At 43.6% G+C, this 22963-nt stretch overlaps 1 protein-coding gene across 1 annotated transcript; it reads left to right on the forward strand.

Moving 5' to 3' along the window:
* The first annotated feature begins 1043 nt into the window (after positions 1-1043).
* GJD2 (gap junction protein delta 2) lies at positions 1044-3021 on the forward strand. The gene is made up of 2 exons (XM_061158416.1): positions 1044-1114; positions 2127-3021. The coding sequence occupies exons 1-2, from the start codon at positions 1044-1046 to the stop codon at positions 3019-3021; spliced, it is 966 nt and encodes a 321-aa protein (XP_061014399.1).
* Positions 3022-22963: the final 19942 nt, after the last annotated feature.

A 22963-nucleotide genomic window follows, 5' to 3' on the forward strand; every position in this document is an offset into this window, starting at 1 on the left:
TTTCCTCATTCCTGTATCGGATTCACGATGGCACCGACCGCAGACTCACTCTTAAGCCACGCAGTCCTCTCTTATGAGAGACTGAAAACGTCCTATTGTTGCCCCCGCTCTCCTTTCCCCAACCAGCATCTCCATTTAGAGAGGGAATTTCAGTTGCATCACCAAACACAAAAAGCAAAAGGTGAGGGATGCAGGGAGAGACGCCAAACTCCCTACTCACACCCCTCCCCACTCACCCACGCGTCGGCTCCCGGCTCCCCCTCCTCCTGCCCCGGGTTGGCGGTCAGGTGAGGTTACCTGGGCGCCCCGAGAAGCCTCGAGGGGCGCTGCGATCCTTCCTCTCGAAGTCGCCCCTCTCCCCACCGGGCCCCCAAGACTCTGGCCCCTTCTCCCCCTGCGCGCGTCCCCTGCCCCTCGGGCTCCGGCGCGCAGCGACAGCCGCACGCAGCGCTCGGCTCCCCTCCGCCGACCTGGCGTGACGCAGGCGGAGACTACTTAAGGCCGGATTAGAGGCGGCGGCCGCGGATTGCCGAGCCCTGCAACCGGCTCCGCGCGCTCCGCCCCGGCTTCGCAGGCGGCAGCGCGGGAGCGCCCGGTGCCCGCTGAAGTGCCAGGCGCGGGGATTGGTGCCCGGACCTTTCCTCGGCCCCTAACCCCCGGGAGTGAGTGGCGCTCAAACACCTCGCTCGGGCGGGCGAGAGCTCGCGGACCTGCACGCGGCCAACCCCGCTCCGCCCCGCCCCTCGCCCGGCCGTCCCCCGGCTCCAGACCCTACCCCCGGACAGCGCCCGAGGTTCGTGCCCGCTCTCCGGACCGCGCCAGCTGCTCATCAGTTGGACGCGCTTGGGTTTCCTTCCCTATTTCCCCTGTTTTAAGTACAATAAAAGGGAGAGGGGGATCTTGGATTTTTAAACAATTTTGTTTGATTCTTTAACCGGGGGGCATTTCGCTCCCAGTCGGGAGGTGCGGCCCGGGGAGGGGCCCGAAGCGGGAAGGTGCCCGGTGCTGCCCAGTCTTTGTCTGCTGCCTCCGGATGCACAGCGATGGGGGAATGGACCATCTTGGAGAGGCTGCTGGAAGCCGCGGTGCAGCAGCACTCCACTATGATCGGGAGGTAAGGGCGACGAGCCGGCCATCAGCGGGCCCCGTCGGGCGGCCCCCGGGAGTCCTTTCTAACGTCCAGACCGAGCCCCAGCAGCCCTCAGACCCTCCTCTGCCTCCTTCCCATCATCCTTGGTCCATGCGCCTGTGTTCCCAGCATTGAGGGATTGCCTGACGCCCAGGGATGCCCCCCTCCTCCAGCTGCTCCTCATCAGGAATCCATCCCTTCCCTATGAAGCACCACCGGGGGATTCACTTTTCTTCCATTAGCAAAGGAGTTATTGGCTCAGTCGTGGTACCCCCACTCTCCGGAGTCAGAGCCAATCTTCATCCGGTTCCCTAAATAGAATCTACAAAGAAGGCAGGATTGTATTTGGACAGAGAAGGGCAAATGGGGAGATGGATTTGCTCTTCCGAGCAGATATATCTTTCCCCAACCAATATTTAACAAGCTAAACTGATTTGCCTGTTAAGACCTACAGTGCCAGAAACCCACACACCCAGTTGACACATTTTGTCTCTATATATACTATATATATATTTGTGTTTATATGTGTATATATAGTTATAACTATCTGTTTATGTAAAGCTTAAGTTCAATATTCATAATGAGGATAAACTAAATATCCAGTTGGAGTGCTTACATATACATACTCTGTGTGTAGACTCTGTATTTGCTGTATTCAGCTATTCCATGTGCATTTGCCATATCCAGAGACCAGTTATATTTTGTGCCTCTCTACATTCCATGTATACAGATGAAATCGATCTGTTGCAAATACACCATGTCCAGTGTATGGAAATGCACATGCTTAAGATCCCTGTAGTATGAAGTGTTCCCAGACTACCAACACCCAACAGAGAGGGAAGAGACCTAAATGTTTGCTGAATTCCCAGTTCAGGACCACTCTGGATGGATAGCTCCCCAGTCAAGGACAGAGCTGGGAACTGAGCAATAGGGCATTTCTACTGAGTCAGTGACTCAACCCTTGAGAACCTCTCTCCCTCCCTTTCCCCCTGCTCAGGATCCTCTTGACTGTGGTGGTGATCTTCCGGATCCTCATTGTGGCCATTGTGGGGGAGACGGTGTACGATGATGAGCAGACCATGTTTGTATGCAACACACTGCAGCCCGGCTGTAACCAGGCCTGCTATGACCGCGCCTTCCCCATCTCCCACATACGTTACTGGGTCTTCCAGATCATAATGGTGTGTACCCCCAGTCTCTGCTTCATCACTTACTCTGTGCACCAGTCTGCCAAGCAACGAGAACGCCGCTACTCTACTGTCTTCCTGGCTCTGGACAGAGATCCTCCTGAGTCCATGGGGGGTCCTGGAGGAACTGGGGGTGGGGGCAGCGGTGGTGGCAAACGAGAAGATAAGAAGTTGCAAAATGCCATTGTCAATGGAGTGCTACAGAACACAGAAAACACAAGCAAGGAGACGGAGCCAGATTGTTTAGAGGTGAAGGAGCTGACCCCACACCCATCAGGGTTGCGCACTGCAGCTCGATCCAAGCTCCGAAGGCAGGAAGGCATCTCCCGCTTCTACATTATCCAAGTGGTATTCCGAAATGCCCTGGAGATTGGGTTTCTGGTGGGCCAGTACTTTCTCTATGGCTTCAGTGTCCCGGGGTTGTATGAATGTGACCGCTACCCCTGTATCAAGGAGGTGGAATGTTATGTGTCCCGGCCTACTGAGAAGACTGTTTTTCTAGTGTTCATGTTTGCGGTGAGCGGCATCTGTGTTGTGCTCAACCTGGCTGAACTCAACCACCTGGGATGGCGCAAGATCAAGCTGGCTGTGCGGGGAGCCCAGGCCAAGAGAAAGTCAGTCTATGAGATCCGCAACAAGGACCTGCCCCGGGTCAGCGTTCCCAACTTTGGCAGGACTCAATCCAGTGACTCTGCCTATGTGTGAAAGGGCAGGTTTGGGGAAGGCCTAGGCGGTGACAAGAAGCCCCAAGGCAGATGGCTATGGAGGGTGGCTCTATCTGCCCTCATTTATGTGACTGTCATCACTGAGATATAGAATAAGGCTGGTTAAGAGAAGATCTTGTATCAATTGGAGAGGAGAGAAAGTAGGACCGTTACCACATCACACCACTGGTTCCAGAGACAACTGGACAGAGTGACGAGATGGATGAGTTGGACTCCTTTGGGCCCTTTTCTTTTGTGGTCCAGTTTGATCCTGATCATCGTGGACTTGAACAGCTCCCAAGTAGGACTTAGCTCTGCTAAGCTCTGTATTCTGGTGAATGGCATGAGTCAACTATTTTACTGTTACAAAATTTGTGACCTATCTCAACACATCCCTTCATCCTGGGCTGCAGGACAAACATCCTTGAGGCATCCTTCATGTACCTATCCCATCAGCATGCCCCTCTCCCTCAACCCAGGACAGCATGCCAGCTTTCTCCTCAATCTGGCCTTACAGTAGACCTAATATGGTTTATCTGCAAGCTAGAGGGAATTCTGTGGGGTGCTTTTTAGAGAATGGCCATGGCATAGGTTTGTATCACAGCCCCATCTGATTGGCCCTTAGTCATTATGAAAACCTTAGGAATGTCTCAATATTTCCAGTTTTCTAACTCAAACTGCACTGGTGCTGTTTATTAGGGGCAGGGGTTGGGTGGGAGGGAGGGGATTGCAATATGCAACTATTAACAGTCCTATGGGATGGTTGTTGCACTGTTAGGCATGTGGTTATGAGCTTTGGGATATTACTGCCTTCCAGATTGTGGACTTTGGACAGCATTAAAAATATTTTTGTTGATATTGTTAATATCAAGGGTGTCTACCCAAGCCACAGAATCTCTAACTGGTGTATTTCATTCATTTTCTTATATAGTTTTGTTGTGCAACACAGCTGCACTTCATTTCGCCATGGTTTGAATTTACCTGTGTGCTCACACCAGAGACCTTAATCAGCCCATGTCAATCCTGATTTATTATTTTATCAGTTAGTTTTGAAACACATGCAATCACTGGCTTAAGAAACCTGAAACTAAACACTATTGGCTAACACACGTTTACGGATACTTATTTGAGACATATACATATACCAAAGGTTCAAAAATCTGTTGCTTTGGACTGTGAATATGTTTCCTTCTCTTTGCTCTTATTTAATTAAGTGCCATACTGTACCTTTCATATCCACTGTTTGTTTAGTTAAAGCATTGGCCAAGAGTAATATTTGGATAATGTGCTTTTATGAAGCCCTCCATTTCCTTTGCATTATCATTATGATTTTTGGTTTAGATAACAACTGAAGATATGTTTAAAATAAAGTTCTTGCCTTTTTTTTTAATGGGAAGAGTCTGCAATTTATGTTTTGATTTGGATTCTATTTATTTAAATATATGTTCAAAAATGTTTTGTTACATATTTAAAAATCAGAACTGTGAGGGTAGGATGTGATGGATGGTTGAATAGTACTTGGGGGATGACTGATAATGTCCAGTCACTAACAGATGAGACAAGACTGGTACATTTTGTGAAAGTTTAGAAGACTGTGACGAGGTATTCAAATAGTGATGTTGACTAACTCCTTTCCATTTTAGTCCAAGATTTCTCTGCTTGTCTAAGGATATGTCTTGTAATAAAATGTCAATGCTACAACATATTAGTTTATTCCAGGAGTGGAATTATTTTTCCCATTTTCCCATACTTTCCTACTCTCACCTGTCACAATTGGCAGCAGGCCATGCTCCCTGTGCTGGTCTATTCGAGACCTGATGTTTAAATGATGCTAATCCAGTAGTCAAACAGAACCTTCTAGACCAGCATTGTCCAATACAACTTGGTGTCATGATGGAAACTTCTGTTATTTTTGGTGCTTAATACGACAATGACTATTGAGCTCTTAAAATGTGATTAGTACAATTGAATAACTGAATTTCTAATTTTATTTGATTTTAATTAATTTAAATAACCATATATGGTTAGTTGCTACTGTATCATAAAGCACAATTATAGACTTTTAATCAAGCACTTCTTATTGGGTTCTTCCAAAAGAGGTTAATCCTTTGCTTATGTGTCCTAAGATATTACTTTTTAGAAACACATTTCACTAACATATTTGGCATTTTTCTTTCTTTTTTAGTTTCTTTTAAAAATAAAACTTCAAAAGAAAAAAAAACTTATTTTATGTTGGAGTATAGTTGATAAACAGTGTTTGTGATAGTTTCAGGTGTACAACAAAGTGATTCAGTTATAGATATACACATATCTGTTCATGTTTGGCATTTTCTGTCTACATGAATTAATGGTCCCATTAGTTCAGTAAACTAATGTTCTTCCCCAGTTCTTAAATGCTATTCACCTTCTAATTCCAATACGCCCTTCATCTGAATATTGCAAAGTAATGTGAAATTTCTTGGATGATTGTTTTTCAAACACGATTGTTGCGTCCTTTAACTATGACAGTGTGGATGCCAATTTTAGAATGAAAATCTGTTTATTTCAATCTATAGGTTTCCATCTGCAGTATAAATAGGCAGTTGAAAAGGACTATTCTTGAGTAAAGAAACAGATCCTCCTCTGTTTTGTGTTTGGTGAGCTAAAAATGTTTTAAGATGCCTCCCAGAGATGGAGGAAGAGTGTTGCTTGAGAGATCTTAGCATATGCTTGGGTGTGAAAGAAGTAGGAAGCTGTGTGGAAAACAAGGGCTGTTGTATTTATGCCACAATGTGAGATTGGGAGAACGGTAGTGTTTCCTGGTAGAAATGCATCCCGCATCAGTGGAGCCCTTTGATGTTTCCAAACACCTCAAACGCAAGATTAACTCACTTGTTGGTAGTGGAGAAGGGAACACACCTTCCTCTCGGTTTGTAGAGTCATTCCTCAGATTTACTGATGTGTGTCAGTCTGATTCTTTCGCTTTCTATTTAATGAAGGAGATACACTGATGATTTGATGGTTCACATAGCTATGTGATGGGTATGATCTTAATCTGTACTTTTGAGAGGACAGCACCAATCTCTTCCTATAAATTTAAGAGCCCTATAGTGAAGCACAGGGCTTCCCTGATAGCTCAGTTGGTAAAGAGTCTGCCTGCAATGCAGGAGACCTTGTTTGATTCCTGGATCGAGAAGATCCACTGGAGAAGGGATAAACTACCCACTCCAGTATTCTTGGGCTTCCCTCATGGCTTAGCTGGTAAAGAATCTGCTTTCAATGCAGGAGACCTGGGTTCAATCCCTGGGTTGGGAAGATCCCTTAGAGAAGGGAATGGCTACCCACTCCAGTCTTCTGGCCTGGAGAATTCCATGGACTGTATAGTCTATGGGATCGCAGAGAGTTGGACATGACTGAGAGACTTTCACTCACTCACTAGTGAACCACAGGCCCTTTTGGCCTGTGTATGCATAATGTGTGTGTGTGTGTGTGTGCGCGTGCGTGCACGTGCATGTTGGTGGGGGGTGGTGGGTGCTAAGGCATAAACTGAGTCTAAAAGTTTGAAGAATAGCCTGGAGAGACTGAAGTTACTTAGCTTGGGAAAAGGAAAGCCTAAAGTACAAAATTTGTCATTTTTAAGTCCTCAAATATTTAAAGGGTTAAAAAGTATAAGGGATAACAGCTGTACTTGCTGACCTCTGAGAGCAGAGGGAAAAGACTGGATTCAAAATCAAGGGTGTAGAAAATTAACAAAGTACCAGAAAGAACATGGTTTCTCTTTCACCTCTGCTTTTCTTTCTTTTTTTTTTTTTTTAATGCTATTTCTTCTGCAGGGAATACCTGTCCCACCACCTCCTTTAACTGGGTGTGTTCCTCTTCACTCCCTAAAAGTCGGTTTGACTCTCTGCTCACGCAGGAACCTATGCTAAACTCTCCTCCAGGCTGGCTTAGTGTGCCTGTGCCGAGCCTCCGGAAAAGTCTCTCTGCTCCTTACTGCTTGGAGGTGAGATGTTTCTAGATCAGTGCGTGGGTCCTTGAGGGTGGGAACTGTGCCTTACCCATTGTAACCACATGTGACATTTGTTATCATCACTACATCTACTACAAGAGACATGGGCGCCTCAGTGTTCCATCTGGTGACAGTCTTACAGACTCAGTGTATGGAAGCTTTCCTACCTTACAAAGACATTAAGTCAAACTCTTTATTATATGGCTGAGAAAACTGAAAGATCTACAATTAGGACACTGAGTTTCTTGGAAAATGATGTAACCGTTCATCTTGGAGAATTGTAATATTTAGGAAATCAATATTTATGTTGGTTTTACTTACTTCGTGTTTTACAAAGTGTATTCGTCTGTTTGGGCTGCCGTAACAAAATATCACGAATAGGGCGGCTTGAACAAGAGGAATTTGTCTTCTCACTACTCTGCAATCTGCAAGTCGAAGATCAAGGTGCTGGCAGGATTAGTTTCTTCTGAGGCTTTTGCTGGTTTTGCAGATGGTCACCTTCTCTCTGTGACCTCCCATGGTCACCCCTCTGTCCATGTGCATTCTTAGTGTCTCTCTGTGTGTCTTAATCTGCTCTTCTTATGAGGACACGAGTCATGTTGAATTAGGGCCAACCCTAATGGCCTCCTTTTAACATAATCACTTCTCGAAAGACCTTATCTTTAAATACAGTCACATTTTGATACAAAGGACACAGTTTAGCCCATGATACTAAATATTTTCAAACCCCTAGGTACCCTTATGCTTGGGGGTGGTTACATAATTTATTGTACAAAATGGGTTATATTTGAGAATAAAAGGGGCAGAATATCTAATTGAATGGAACACCAGACCTGTGAGTGTAAATTGGATCTGTCCTTAAGCAAACCAAGTTATGTGGCTGCTTTACCTAAGACAATCAACGATCATTGAGCTCTTGCTCCAGGGTCTGGAACCCTGGAGATAATGACACCTAAGTCTCAGCTCTTGAGAAGGGCTATGAACTGCTGTCAGACAGAGATAAAAATATATGTCAGTAATAATCAGGTGGCACTAGTGGTAAAGAACCTCCTTGCCAATGCAGGAGACATAAGAGTTGTGGGTTCAATCCCTGGGTCAGGAAGAGTCCCTGGAGGAGCGCATGGCAACCCACTCCAGTATTCTTGCCTAGAGAACCCCATGGACAAAAGAGCCTGGTGGCTACAGTCCAAGTGTCTCGAAGAGTTGGACATGACTGATGCGACTTAGTACTCAATAATGGGAAAATAATATTTTAAAAATGCATACGTCTTTGCCCTCCAGACAGCCTAACTTGGACTCTCTGATGCTGTAGCCTGGGCATTTCTTTCCCTATTTCTAGGGGATCAAATGCGTAGTCAGGATGGAGGGCCACAACGTCAGAGACATACATTAGCATAAAATAATGAGAATCAAATATTTGGAGAAGTTAGGAAAGGAGGAGAAGAGAAGTGTGAGGTTCTCGATGCTGCCCTTGCTTATGTCATGTGAAAAGCTAGTGATGAGAAGCTCTAGGTAGAGGACTCACAGCAATTCTCAGAGCTTTAAGAGTAGAAAGAGTGGCCTTGGCGATAAGACAGGCTAACCGAGGATAGAGCCTGGAGTGAATGGAGGAGGAGAGGTCCAGTTTAAGGGCTGATAAGGCAAGTTGCAAAGTGGTTTCATAAAGTTCAAGGAGGTGGAATCTCAAGGAAGAAGGTCTTTTCTGAGTATTCAACTTATAGTAAGCATTCAGTTAGATTAAAACGCTAAATTGAAGCTAGTTAAAGCCTCCAAACCATCCATCCACTAAACTTGGTGAGTGAGTGGGAAGTAAGAAAACAGTGAGCACAGACTGTCCTTTGTTTTGGATACTTCTAGACCTCCTTCGGTTTCATTGAAACAGTTAAAGTCAGAGCAGGTGAACAGAAAATTATCCATCCCATCCCAGCCAGGGCTCTGAGACTCAATCAGGCATGGCAAGCCAGCTTTGTGACTACTCAAATCTTACATTCATTTAGGAGATCGTGATACACCAGGTTATAATGTACTTTAGCTCAAACAGACCTGGTGGAACCCAGCCTAAATGAATATTGTGGCTAAAATGTATTTAGTGGTTCTTGGCATCTTAGGGTCTTGGGGGTGTAAGCAAGGACAGTGTATAAATATAGAGGCCTCTGGGAATTCCCTGGCTGTGGCTAGGACTCCATGCTTTTTCTGCAGGGGGCATGAGTTTGATCCCTGGTTGGGGAATTAAGATCCCACATGGTGTGTGCCATGGCCAAAATAATTTAATTTAATTTAACTTAAAATACCAAAGAAAGAAAAAATAGAGGACTCTGAGGGGGTTTTTGTTGTTGCTCAGTTGCTAAGTCGTCTCCGACTCTGCGACCGCATGGACCGGACCATGCCAGGCTTCCCTGTCTTTCACTATCTTCTGGAGTTTGCTCAAACTTATGTCCACTGAGTTGGTGATGCCACCCAACCATCTCATTCTCTACCACTCCCTTTTCCTCCTGCCCTCACTCTTTCCCAGCATCAGGGTCTTTTCCAATGAGTCAGCTGTTTGCATCAGGTGGCCAAAGTATTGGAGCTTCAGCTTCAGCATCAGTCCTTTCAATGAATACTCAGGATTGATTTCCTTTAGGATTGACTTGTTTGATCTCCTTGCAGTCCAAGGGACTCTCAAGAGTCTTCTCTGGCACCACAGTTTGAAAGCATCAATTCTTTGGCCCTCAGCCTTCTTTATGGTTCAACTCTCCCATCTGTACATGACTACTGGAAAAATCATAGCTTTGATTATATAGACCTTTGAGAGGATACTGGTACCAAATGTCCATGCACCACTTGCTGTTGTGAATCAGATCCTTGGTTCACCCAGGCCAGTATTCTAAGTCTCTAGCAGCTGGGGCAAATCCAGTTCTGAGAAATGGGCCAGTTCTGTCTGACTCCAAAGACTAGGATGCTCTCTAAAATAGGTCTATATAACTTAAAAAAAATAAAGGACTTATCATCTATAACTACACCCCAGCTCCCCAGTCCCTAATCCCTTCCTTGAAAGTCTCAGTTCCTCCCAACATCAAGCAATAGAAAGTCATTCAATTCAATTCAGTGCTTTTTTGAATGCCAATGATATGCAAGGGCTTGGATTAGGTATTAAAGGAAATTTACAGACAGGTGTGATGCCCTCCCTGCCCTCACAGGTCCTGCAGTCTGAGGGGAATAAAACAAGTTCATAAAGAATATGAAGTGTCATGTCCAAAGCTCAAAGTTTTCTGAGATCTAAGAAGGAAGCTATCACTCCAGTGTGTGTGTTTGTTGAAGGTGGGAAATAGGTGCAGAAAACATCACCAACAAAGTGGTATGGAGTTGGGTCTCCTTGAAGAATAAAGGAGATATGGACCAATATAACCATTCGTCTCTCAAGTGGGGCTAGTGGTAAAGAACCTGCCTGCCAGTGCAGGAGAGAAAAGAGACAAGGGTTCTATCCCTGGGTCAGGAAGATACCCTGAAGTAGGAAATGGCAATCCACTCCAGTATTCTTGGCTGGAAAATTCCATGGACAGAGGAGCCTGGCAGGCTACAGTCAATAGGGCCACAGAGTCAGACATGGTGAGCACACACAGAACACACCAGCACACTGGGATGTCGTGGAGAATTGGGAGATTTTTGTTTTGTTTGGAGTTCACAGAGAGAAGCGCTGGGAAGTGACTTTGGAAGGTGAGGAGAGTGGACCACATGGTGTATTCGGCAAAGAAATCTGCACTGAGCTGGGGAGAAATGTGAAGAAACACCTTTCAACAAAGCCCCTTCATGCCATCATTTTGAGTACACTTAGGTCCCTGGGCATCAGCCACACTGTCCCTTTCTGACCATGCAGAAATTCCATCTCAGGATCAGCCTTGATCTGGAAAACACATTTCAATCTCAACAGTAATGGATTGGAGCAAATATCCAGGGTGAAGGTTGGGGATTTGGCAGCATGGCCCCATTAACATTAGTGGGAGTTAGTCGGCTAAATCCTAGACACTGAACAGAATCCTCATGTTTATTCACCAGGATGACCTTTCTGCTGTAAATTGATACAATATTTCAGAATCACTTAGAACCGATTAAGCTTTGTAGCATCTCCTAAAAGGGAAATCTTTTTGAAAATTGCTGTTCTGTGCGCTGAAACGTCTGTATTTGTGGGCAACTCTGACCAGCAGGAACATATGGGCACCTAAATATAGAATTGGTGAATTTTGATACCTCTGAGACAGTTGATCTGGGGAACTTTGTTGTACCTGTCTCCAGCTAGGGACCAAGTTTTTGCAAATGATTGCTTTCTCCAAAAAGCTTCTTTTTTGCATAGTTTTCTATTTTCTTCCCTTCATATTTTTTATTTTCCTAAATATAATAAAAGAAAAATTCTGAAGGTTTTTTTATTATGAAATTCTGATCTCAATAATAGCAAAGATGTATTAAACATTTCCCCCTTAACCCTCACCACAGTCCTGGAAGAAGAGTGCTAAGTATGAGTACATCCATTTTTCAGATGAGGAAACCAAAATATGCAGATGTTAAGTCAATTTCCTAGGGCATATAGCTAGTCCATGGCGATGTTTAGACTTCAGCCCATGCAATGCGACCTTGAAGCCAAGTTTTAACACTTCTTGACCTTGCCATCAAGAAAGCTCTGCAGGGTGAGGTCTCAGGAAACCTGACGCATTGGTCTGCTACCTTGCTCTCAGTACATTTTTCAATGGGACATTTCTTCTTCCTGCCAAGAATGGGAAGGAGAAATGTATTTCTTGGTATGTCTCAGTGCAATGTGAGACTGTGATGTTTTCCAAGGCATTGCCACGTCATAGTCACCTTTGTTTCTGCAGTTCCTGGTACAGATAGAGCAAGACTTCATACATGTCTACTGATTGGATAAATAAATAAAAATATAGACTTACAGGACCTTGAGGTAGGATGAGAAAGGTCATTCTGTTCACTCCTTCATTTTGTAGAGACAACTTAGATCCAGAGAGAAAGCCTGAATAAAAAGCTCCAGGTTAGAAAGATGTTGAGGCAGGGTGGGATTAAGAAGTAGCTCATCAAATTGTCAGGAAAAAGCATCCTGGGTGGACAAAGGTTGCTAGCAGTGACTGGCAATGTCAGAGGTCCTCTGATTCCTAGTCCAGATCTCTCCAACCACAGGTCATGGGGACCATGAGTTGGCAATGGTGTTGCAGAACCATGAACCATTGTCTTGGTTAAATACATGGTTTATCCAGCTTCTAGGCACCATATTCCTGAGCTTAGTCCACGTCAGAGGATTAACTCAAGGTCACAGACTCATGGCCTTGACCCCCAGTTATGCACATGAGTGTGTATCTATCTCTGGGAACACTTTGGGCAACTTCACACCTCCTACTCTGAGAAACCATGTTCTTGAACATTTCTTCCAGAACTCCCGGTAGTATGTGTGTGTGTGGGTGGGTGGGGAGCATTCACAGATGGAAGTCAGGCTTCCCTAGCTAGAAGAAGACCCCTGACTCTCACCCATCCTAACTGCAGCTTCTCTCAGATTTTTCTCTGTCTCTTCCAGGAGCCCATGGATGACCAGTGCTACATGCTCAATAGCTAGTGTTTCCCAGTTCTGTGTAGAAGCTTCTCTCTCTGTCCCATTTTTTCCATCACTACGCTTTGCCTGAAGCCAGGCACTCAGGGACTTCCCTTGTGGTCCAGTGGTTAAGACTTCACCTTCCAATGTTGGGGAGCTGGGATCCCACATGCCTCAGAGCCAAAACAAAAACAAAACATAAGACAGAAGCAATGTTGTGGCAAATTCAGTAAAAACTTTGAAGATGGCCCACATAAAAAATCTTTAAAAATAAAAGGTACTCAGAAAATCATCATTTTTTCACATGTATAGTAAATGTAATGTTTATACAAGTTCAGCTCTGACCTAGGTACTAAGGATACAGAAGACATGTCAGAGAAAACCAAAAGAAGCAGCTTGGGGCTGGTCTTTCTTTATAAGAAAAAAAAATCAGAGGTGAGAGACATCCGATCACAATGGAAAAGAGCATGAGCGTTAGAGTGTCAGGATCTTCCTCCAGAGAAGCAAACAGACTATATGCATCTGAAAACATAAAGGCAAGTCTTTTCTTTTATTAAAATATATAAGAATATAATCTCAAATGATGCTGTAGGCCAAAGATAACTTGGTAAACTGGGCGTAGAGGTATTCTTTCTCCTTTTCCAAAAACTAAAGTCAAATTTTAAGATCAGCGACTGATTTTCTTCAGTTATAAGTTATAAGAACAGTATCAAGAGTGATACTAATGACCATGACACAATCATGATAGTGATAATAAGCATTTGAGTGGCTGCATTTTCTCACTTCTTCCTTGTGTATTGTCTTATTTGGTCTTTGCAGCCCCTGTCCAGAAGTGGGCAGAGTACAGAACAGGTGGTACTTGTTTCTCCTTAAAGGAACAAAATCTTAGAACTTCAGTTTTCGTGGTTTGTCCAAAACCACAGTTAGTTTTAATATGGTAGGACAGAGCCCTTTTCTCTGCCTTGTAATCTGATACAGTCAAATGTTGACTAGTCAAATGCTAAACTTTAGGTTGTTAAGAGAGATATCTAGAAATAATAGGAAGGAAATGGATATATTCTTAGAAAGTGGCTTCCTACATTTCTAAAGAAGCTGCAGGGAAATGTGACGGGCCAGTCTTTAGGGAAGGACGTTGTCTTGGTCTCCTGGGAACTGCAATTCATTAAGGAGAATTAGAACTGAATCTTTCTGGACCCTGGACTGCAAACCAGAGAAGGTGAAGTGAGAATCCTGGCAAGTCAGCCAGGTCTGACATGGGTTCTTCCTCTTATCTGTTTTCCTTGATTCCAGAGATGAAAGAGGAAATAAAGAGCAGCACTTTTTCTTTTCAAAAACACACTGCACTTATTTCTTCTAATTGTCAAAATAATACAAACTCAGGGCAGAGGGAAGCACAACAAAAACATTTTGTTACTCAAAGAGAATCATCGTCTGTCCTTTGGTATAAGACTTCTGTTCAGTAGCTAGAGAGATGGGTGCACATAAGATCTTGGATATGGGGTTCCTAGAGGTAGCATCACAGGGTCCATACTGTTTTGTAGGCTTTTTTCCATTTAGAAATAGCTAGCCAATATTTTTCACATATCAAATACCTTTAAAACAAACTTTTGATTAGTGGATACATGTTTTGTAATACGATGGTACCACAATTTACTTGGACAATTCCCTAGTTTTAGACATTGTAACAACAATTCCCTTGGAACAATTGTTCAACAATTGTAACAACAATTGTCCCTTGCACAGTTCCCTAGGTTGTTACCAGTTGTCTCTTGGAGAAGGCAATGGCAACCCACTCCAGTACTCTTGCCTTGAAAATCCCTTGGAAGGAGGAGCCTGGTGGGCTGCAGTCCATGGGGTTGCAGAGTGGACACGACCAAGCAACTTCACTTTCACTTTTCACTTTCATGCATTGGAGAAGGAAATGGCAACCCACTCCAGTATTCTTGCCTGGAGAATCCCGGGGATGGCAGAGCCTGGTGGGCTACCGTCTATGGGGTCGCACAGATTTGGATATGACTGAAGTGACTTAGCAGCAGCAGCAGTTGTCTCTGTCATGCACAATAGTGGGGTAAATTTTCACACACTTCCTAGATTGCTTCTTCAGGATAACTGGATTACAGAGCAGGCATTTAACATTTAACAGATGTGATCAAACCTACGTCTCTTATGTCTCCTGTGTTGGCAGGCAGGTTCTTTACCATTTGTGTCACCTGCGATGTGTTAATACTGGGAGCTAACCCTTTAAATTAGGGATCTTCAACCTCTGGAATCTAATGCCCGATGATCTGAGATGGAGCTGATGTAATAATGGCAGAAATATAGTGCACAATAAATGTAATGTACTTGAATTATTATGAAACTGTCCCCTCATCCCCAGGTCTGTGGAAAAATTGTTTTCCACAAAACTGGCCACTGGTGCCAAAAAGGTTGGAGACGGCTGCTCTAAATGTATGTTAGTCACTCAGTCATGTCTGACTCTTTGCAACCCCATGGACTATAGCCCACTAGGCTCCTCTTTCCATGGAATTCTTCAGGCAAGAATATTGGAGTGGGTTTCCATTCCCTTTTGCAGGGGATCTTCTTGATCCAGGGACTGAACCCGGGTCTTCCACATTGCAGGCAGATTCTTTACGGTCTGAGCCACCATACACTCAGCTGCTCTTAAATACAAGACGTCAGTACTGAGACTCTGGGAGGCTGTGACTCCCGAGTTTGAGATAAAAATAAGGTTGAGGAAGGGCATAATGCGCAGCCAGGTCAGGGAAGGAGATTGGAGTATACATAAAAGGATGGTGAAGTTGTGAGTGAGAAAACAACAGGTAGAATTAAATCCTGAAGGCCAGCTCACACACTGGGTCATGAAGCAGTCTTGGGTAAAAGAATCATAGTTTGGAAGCCATCACTGAGTGATTAAAACCTAGCTGGTGAATCCAAAGGAAGGGGTGAAGCCCTAGCTCCTGGTCGCAAAGGCGGCACTCCACTCAGCCACCAAGGTTTCCCACGCCTCCTCTCAGGCCTATGTTTCAGCTAGAACCCCATTGGGCAAATGGAGGAGATGGAGATTTGATAAGGGAACAAGTGTCAAGACTTACACGTTACATATCTGGGGATAAAGCAGGCTAGAAAGGGCACATAATATAACCAGTCCTTATTAAAAGGAAAACTCATTTCCAAAGGAACCCTTTTTCTTTATCAAATCACTCTGGAATTCATTTAAATGAAGGTGCACTTGATAAAAATAGCAGTTTCCTTCTTTGTGCCTGGGTGCTAATGAGCTCGACAGGCATTGATTCTTCACTTTGATAAATTCTCTCTCCTCAGCACACCTCTTTCTGGCGCTCCTAAGGTCCCAGGGTGTTGAGATGAGAGTGGCTGATACTTAAAAAGACTTTCCTAGGTGAGAAAATACAATGACGTAATGACTTCTTTTTTAAGGAATGAAGGAACAAGGCAGGTGAGTGGTGGGTAGAAAAAGTATTGTTTTAAAAAAATTGAAAGTCAAACTAACTTCACTTGTCTGCATACTTTGTGTGTGGGGGTAGATTTCATATCTAGCATGTGCTTGGGGGCTTTCTGGGGTCAAAGGAATAGTAATAAATGAGGAATATATAGGAGAATAACAGGTAGCTGACAAGTAGTTGCAAGCACAAGCTTTAGAGTCAGATGCCCTACAAATATAATAGTGACTTGCAATTTAGTAGCGTCCCATGACCGTCTTTGATTAATAGTGACACATTCTTTCTATGGGCTTCCCTTGGGGCTCAGCTGGTAAAGAATCCGCCTTCAATGTGGGAGACCTGGGTTCGATCCCTGGGTTGGGAAGATTCCCTGGAGAAGGGAAAGGCTAACCACTCCAGTATTCTGGCCTGGAGCATTCCATGGACTGTATAGTCCATGGGGTCACAAAGAGTTGGACATGACTGAGCGACTTTCACATTCATTCTGTAAGTATTTACTGAGGCACAGTTGTGGATCAGACACTGAATTAGCTTCACGACTCTCACTTTATAGTTGTGGGATCTGGGCCAGTTACTTAACCTTGCTAAACCTCAGTTTCCAGGTCTGTGAAATGGAAATAATAAAGCCATCTATCTGATTGGTTGTTGGGAGTGACAAATTTGATTATGTTTATAAAGAACTCTTTTCATCGCTTGATACCCATTAAGTACTTAAAATGTTATTGATTTATTATAATAATGTTTATTACTATTAATGAAACTACGTCATTGGATGTGAACATTGGTATCTGGAGTTCATCACAGCCCTATCTGAAGAGGATACTGAAAAAGGAGAAAAGAAATATAGAAAGAGGGATCTGGCAAGGACATCAGCTTCTTCTCATTCTTCTCATTCCACAGTGTGTCTCAGGCCAATGCCATGACTCCTAGAGTCAATGTGACGGGAGGAGCAGGTGGTGTGTAGGGAGAATTTGATGCAATCCAATTTCGACACCAAAGAAGGTGGGCCACACTGCCAAGACATGGGGCTCCTTGCTGAAGGAGTAGTGAGAAAGCGATATGGAGGATCTGGAAATGCCTTTTTATTTACCTAGAACTCTGCTTTGTTGCAAGATCTAAATAAGCAGCTTCTGTTTGTGTAGACTTTTATATTATCCTACAAGATGTTATCATCAACATTCTCCAATGAACCTCTGTCAGCAGCCTTGTAAGACAGAGTGGAAAATACCCTGTCTTACAGATGAGAAAATGAGGTTTAGAGACACTTATTCTTTTTTTTTTTTTTTTTTGTGCTGGGATATGGCCAATTAACACTGTTGTGGTAGTTTCAGCTGGACAGCCAAGGGACTCAGCCATACATATACATGTATGCATTAGAGACACTTATTTTTTAATACCAAACAGTGAGGCTCAGAGTCAGGATTGAATCAAAGCTGCTCAAAACCCAAACTTCCTGTTACTAGAATGTTCTGCTATTCCTAATACTGACCCCTTTACAGTTTATGTGAATATTTATCCTCTTCTGAGGCTTTCTCTGGGCAGAGGGAAGCTTAGTTTAACCTTGGCCAGACAGGAACATGATAAAATTAGCACAACTTTTGCAGACATCGCAAAGCATGTAGAACAAAGTCTAAAGCCACAGAGAAATTTGAGCATTATTGTTACTTATTATCCATGGCCTTGATCTTGGCTTTTGTTGAGGCACTACTCATGGACTCATTTATTGAATTAATAGATGTGAAGCTTTTATGAACAGTGCCTGGCATATAACAGGTTCTCAATGAACTCCTGTATTGTTGCATAATAAATTTTATTTTGTTTATTGAATACTTATTAGGAATTTTACATGTAATAATTAACTTAGTAACCAAAACAACCCAATGAGTCCATTTTAGAGAAGAGGAAGCTGAGGCCCAGAAAGGTTACAAAGCAGTAAGTGTGGTATGAACTCATTTTTGGCTGTTTATATTTGCATGTAGAGAAGTCAGCAAGGAATTTGCCTGTCCTTGCTCATGCTTGTGCATGCTGAGTCCTGTCCAACTCTTTGTGACCCCATGGACTGTAGCCTGCCAGGCTCCTCTGTCTATGGAATTTTCCAGGCAAGAATACTTGAGTGGGTTGCCATATCCTTGTTCAGGGGATCTTCCTGACCCAGGGATCAAACTCGGGTCTCCTGCATTTCCTGCACTGGCAGATGGGTTCTTTATCACTAGCACCACCTGGGAAGTCCCACTGTTCCTGAGTGGTAGAGAAATTTAAATTTAATTCCATTTACAGATTTTCCACAAAAATTTTTGTGGAAATTTGATATGTAGTGTGATATGATATGACTGTGATATATTTAATTTTAAAATCTTCAAGAATTTTTACTTACTGCATTTAGAGAAAAGTATGAAGTTTAACACCGTCTGGTCTTCTGTGGCTTTTGTCATTTGTTTATTCATGCAGTCTTCTTAAAATACTCAGATTAAATATGCCACCAACATCCAGCCTGGGCCCTGACTGACACAAACATCCATTCTATGTTGTACTAATGCAGTGTCCTTGTGAGAATGGTATTTTTAGACCCAGTTTACAGGTGGAAAAACTGAAGTAAGAGGTTATCTTGCCCAAGGCTACAAGGAGAGAAGGGTATGTGCTAAGTCAATTCAGTCACGTCTGACTGTTTGTGACCCCATGGACTGTAGCCAGTGGACAGGTTCCTCTGTCCATTGGATTTTCCAGCAAAAATGCTGGAGTAGGTTGCCATTCCCTCCTCCAGGGGATTTTTCTGATGCGGGGATCAAACCCAAGTCTCCTGCGTCTCCTGCGTTGCAGAAGGATTCTTTAACAACTGAACCAGCAGAGAGAGGGTACCTCATTACAAAGCCTTTTGCTGGTTTTGTCTTTACCAGAATCTTACAATGGGCTTAAGGGAACAGTAGGAGATGGAAGGGCAGAGGTAAAAGCCCAAGTCACTGACAGGTACAGAGAGGAAGGCTCTTGGTTGAAGTTACCCTCCCACTGAAGATCTTAGGATTCTGACACTGTGTGTGGGCTAGTTGGGTGGAGTAAGGGGTAAGGTCAGGGAGGCAGTGAACATCTGTGAAGGTGGAATCTATATTGAAAGTGCCCTGGTAAAATAGCTAGATGTTTGGGATGTTGGGGGGGGGGGGGGTGGAATATTTGTAAGAGATACTCTACAAATACTTGAGAAATTCTAAAGATGTCTCAGCCCCTGTCAGACTTTGCCCCAAACAGTTGCATTATGGGTAGATTTTCTCATAGGCCTGCTCTCCACCCTCCCTCTCTACTTCCTTCCTTTTTTCTCTCTGTTCATAATTTAATGGGGCCTCCATCTTTTCTCTCTTGTTGGAGGGGCAGATTTTTTTAAGTTCTTTCACTCCAAGGATGAAGTTTTAAAATTACTATTTCTTAAAAAAAAGAAAAACACCTTAGTAAAAGAAAAATGTTTGACCCCAAAGAAGATATTACTGGTGATGGAATTTCAGGTGTCAATGAAGGTCTTTTTAAGCAGGAATTTTCTAGCTCACTCAAACAATACCACATGGGGCTCTCCTGCTTTTATTTTTTTATTTTATTCAAGTACAGTTAATTTATAGTATTGTGTTAATTACTGCTATACATCTAAGTGACTCAGTTATATATATATAAAACCATGAAAGAATGCATGTATATATGTGTGTATACATATGTATATATATGTGCGTACATATATACATGCATTCTTTTTAATATTCTTTTCCATTATGGTTTACCATGGGACATTGAATACAGTGCCCTGTGTGATGCAGTAGGACCTTGTTGTTTATCCATTCTATTTGATATTTTTCATCTGCTAATCCCAAACTCCCATTTCATCCCTCCCTCACCACCTCGCCTCCACATGGCAACCACAAGTCTGTTCTCCGTGTCTATGAGTCTGTTTCATAAATAAGTTCATTCATGTCATATTTTAGATTCCACATATAAGTGATATCATATGGCATTTATCTTTCTGACTTACTTCGCTTAGTATAATAATCTCTAGGTCCATCTACGTTGCTGCAAATGGCATTAGTTCATTCTTTTCTATGGCTGAGTAGTATTCCATTTTATATACACACCCTATCTTCTTGATCTACTCATCTGTGGATGAAAATTTAGGTTGTTTCCATGTCTTGGCTAATGTGAATAGTGTTGCTGCTGGGAAAGGGGGATCCTTCCAGGGCCTGAGAGGGGGCTTTTGTCTAACACTTAGAAATGAATTGTTGGAGGAGACATACGTGCTGACAAAGCAGGAAAACTTCCATGTAGCCCACAGTCTCAGGTTTTATGGTAATTGGGTTAGTTTCTGGGTTGCCTCTGGCCAATCATTCTGACTCAGCATCCTTCTGGTGGCACGAGCATCTCTCAGCCACCGTGAGGATTTCTGGGAGGTTGGCAAGATGTACTGTCTCTTCCCTCCTGTGGGCTGGCATGTGCCCCCATTCTTTCAGCCCCTCCTGAATTCTCCTGGTTAGTTTTCTACTGGCAGTACCTCCTGCTTTATTGGGACCTCCTGTTGTGAGACAACTCAGGCAAGTTGTTATAATCATGCCTGGCCAAGGAGGGTGGTTTCGGTCAACAACTCTGTAACTGTGCTATGAACATCAGGATGCATGTATCTTTTTGAATTATAAGTTTTGTCTGGATATATGCCCAGAAGTGGGATTGCTGGATCATATGGCAACTCTATATTCAGTGTTTTGAAGAACTTCTATACTGTTTTCCAGAGTGGGTGTACGAATTTACATTCCCACCAACAGTGTAGGAGGTCCTCCTACTTTTTATCAGCCATTCAGTGCTCTCATAGACTCACAGGCTCCCGGGGCGGGCAGTGGTATTGTATGCAGTTGGTCCAGCCTCTTCTCAGATATTTGAATCCCCTATACAGCATCCCTTCTCAGTGGCTGCTCACATCTGCTGGTGAGGAACTGGTTTCATTCAAGAGAGTCCATTCTGTGTTCTGGCACCTATGATTCCTTCAGAGTTCTTCCTTGTGTTGAATTGAAATCTCCTGCCCTTTCAGACAAGAGCCCAAGAGAAAAGGTGTTTGTTCTTTCTTCTCTGGTTTCTTCCCATTCAGACTCACTCACATGGTTCACTGCCAGGAGTGGAGTTAATAGCTGCAAGCTTTCCGCTGGAGAAAATTGTTATTGTGATGGTGCCTGATACAATGTGCTCAGGAGGGAGGAGAGACTCTTGGAGTTGAGGGTTTTGAATTGGAAAAGGGAGGGCATAGAGGTATGTTGGAACATCAGAGGATGTACACACTAGATTCAATGGTCATCTCTCTTTGCCAGGAATACAAATATTTCATTCTGAGAAAAATAGAGATAATGAAATTCAAGTATCAAGAGCATAATTTACCCCACACAGAAGCAGTAATACTTGTAGCAGCTTCACATTCGGAAAAATAGACAAGTTTGTTCATTCAGATCAAGTTGGTACCAGATAACCACAAATTCCATATGTTGCTTTTTCTGTTTGGGTTGCTAGGCACAAGGAACTCATGGGGAGCTTACTAAATATGCCTGACACATTTGCATGTGAACTATAAATATTGATGGATTCTTTTCAGGAGTGACTGTCATTTAGAAATAGATCCTGAATGAAACTTTCTTCCCCAAGAATAAGACCTGGATTTCAGGCTGAAAATGGCCTGACTGAGTGTGGGAGGCTGGTCTCCTGGGTATGATATTAAACGGTAGTAGAAATGTTAGTCTTTTACAGTTGCATGGCATTGTGAGGGTCTCAAAATGCCTCCCCATTCACAGGCTTATTTGATCTCCTAGCTTTCCTGTGAGATGAGTATTAGGGCTGTCATCTGCCTCCATCCCAGGAAAAAAGTCGTGGGCCCAAAGAGTTGTGATGCACGGGAATCTCCTGAGAATGACTCTAGCTCATCTTGGCAGTTCTGGGGCTGGGCTTCTTAGTGTGGGAAAACACACTCCGCTACCCTGCTGAGTCCAGCCATTTCATTTCTTATCTTGGTTTACTCGTACCCAGCCAGTGGCGCTTACATAAATGTCCTTCTGGCAAGAGGGAGAGAGAGAGAGAGAGAGAGAGAGAGAGAGAAGGGAAACAGCAGCTGTCAGCAGAGTGTCAGGCTGGGGAGCTGCCATCTCATTGAACAAAGCTCCGGTCAGTTCCTGCAGTGTCCTGGGTGCATCTCTAATCGTGGGTGATGGGATTGTCCCCAGGCTCAGGGTTACTCCCTGCCCTTAAAGAGAACAGGGAGAGAGAGTCCTTTAGCTGTTACCAAGGTGTCACTTGTAAATCATTAACCAGGGCAGAGAGGAACCAGAGCAAGGTCAAAACAAATGAATCCTGATCCTGAGGCCCCTCAAGACCTTATCTCAGTGGTAACATTTGAGCATAAATCATACTTGGCTATCACAAACAGGCCATATGTTTAGAAGTGGGGGTGGGGTCTACATTTTGCATTTCTTTTCACTCAAAAGGGTCTTCCAATATGTAGCATTTTCCACTGAGGCTGAAAAAACACCCTCTGGGGTGATGCAATCCACCTTCTTGCTTCTGACAGCACTATAGACCTCTCTACTCTCGACTGATAATACTTCTTTGAGTTCAACACCTCTTATTTTTCTGCAGTTCTCCATGGAGGATCACCATACTGTGGACCCCACTCCAAGGCCTCAAACTCTAAAGAGTTCTCTTTTGCCTCTGAGGGCCCCCAGCTTAAAAGGCAATCAAGAAACAAGAGTGGTGAATGTGTATAATGGTTGAAGTTGGTTGATCAGTTCATGTGGGAATCATACTAGTCTGTCTGGTTTATGAGTGTAAAATCTATATAGTACATTTTTTTTTTTAAAGACAAATGGACTTGGCAGGATCACAAAGTGGAAGTCTTGACTCAAGCACTGAAATCTGTCTGGTCTGGAAT

The sequence above is a fragment of the Dama dama genome, chromosome 12 (genome assembly GCF_033118175.1).
Source record: "Dama dama isolate Ldn47 chromosome 12, ASM3311817v1, whole genome shotgun sequence".
NCBI classification, from domain to species: Eukaryota; Metazoa; Chordata; class Mammalia; order Artiodactyla; family Cervidae; genus Dama; species Dama dama.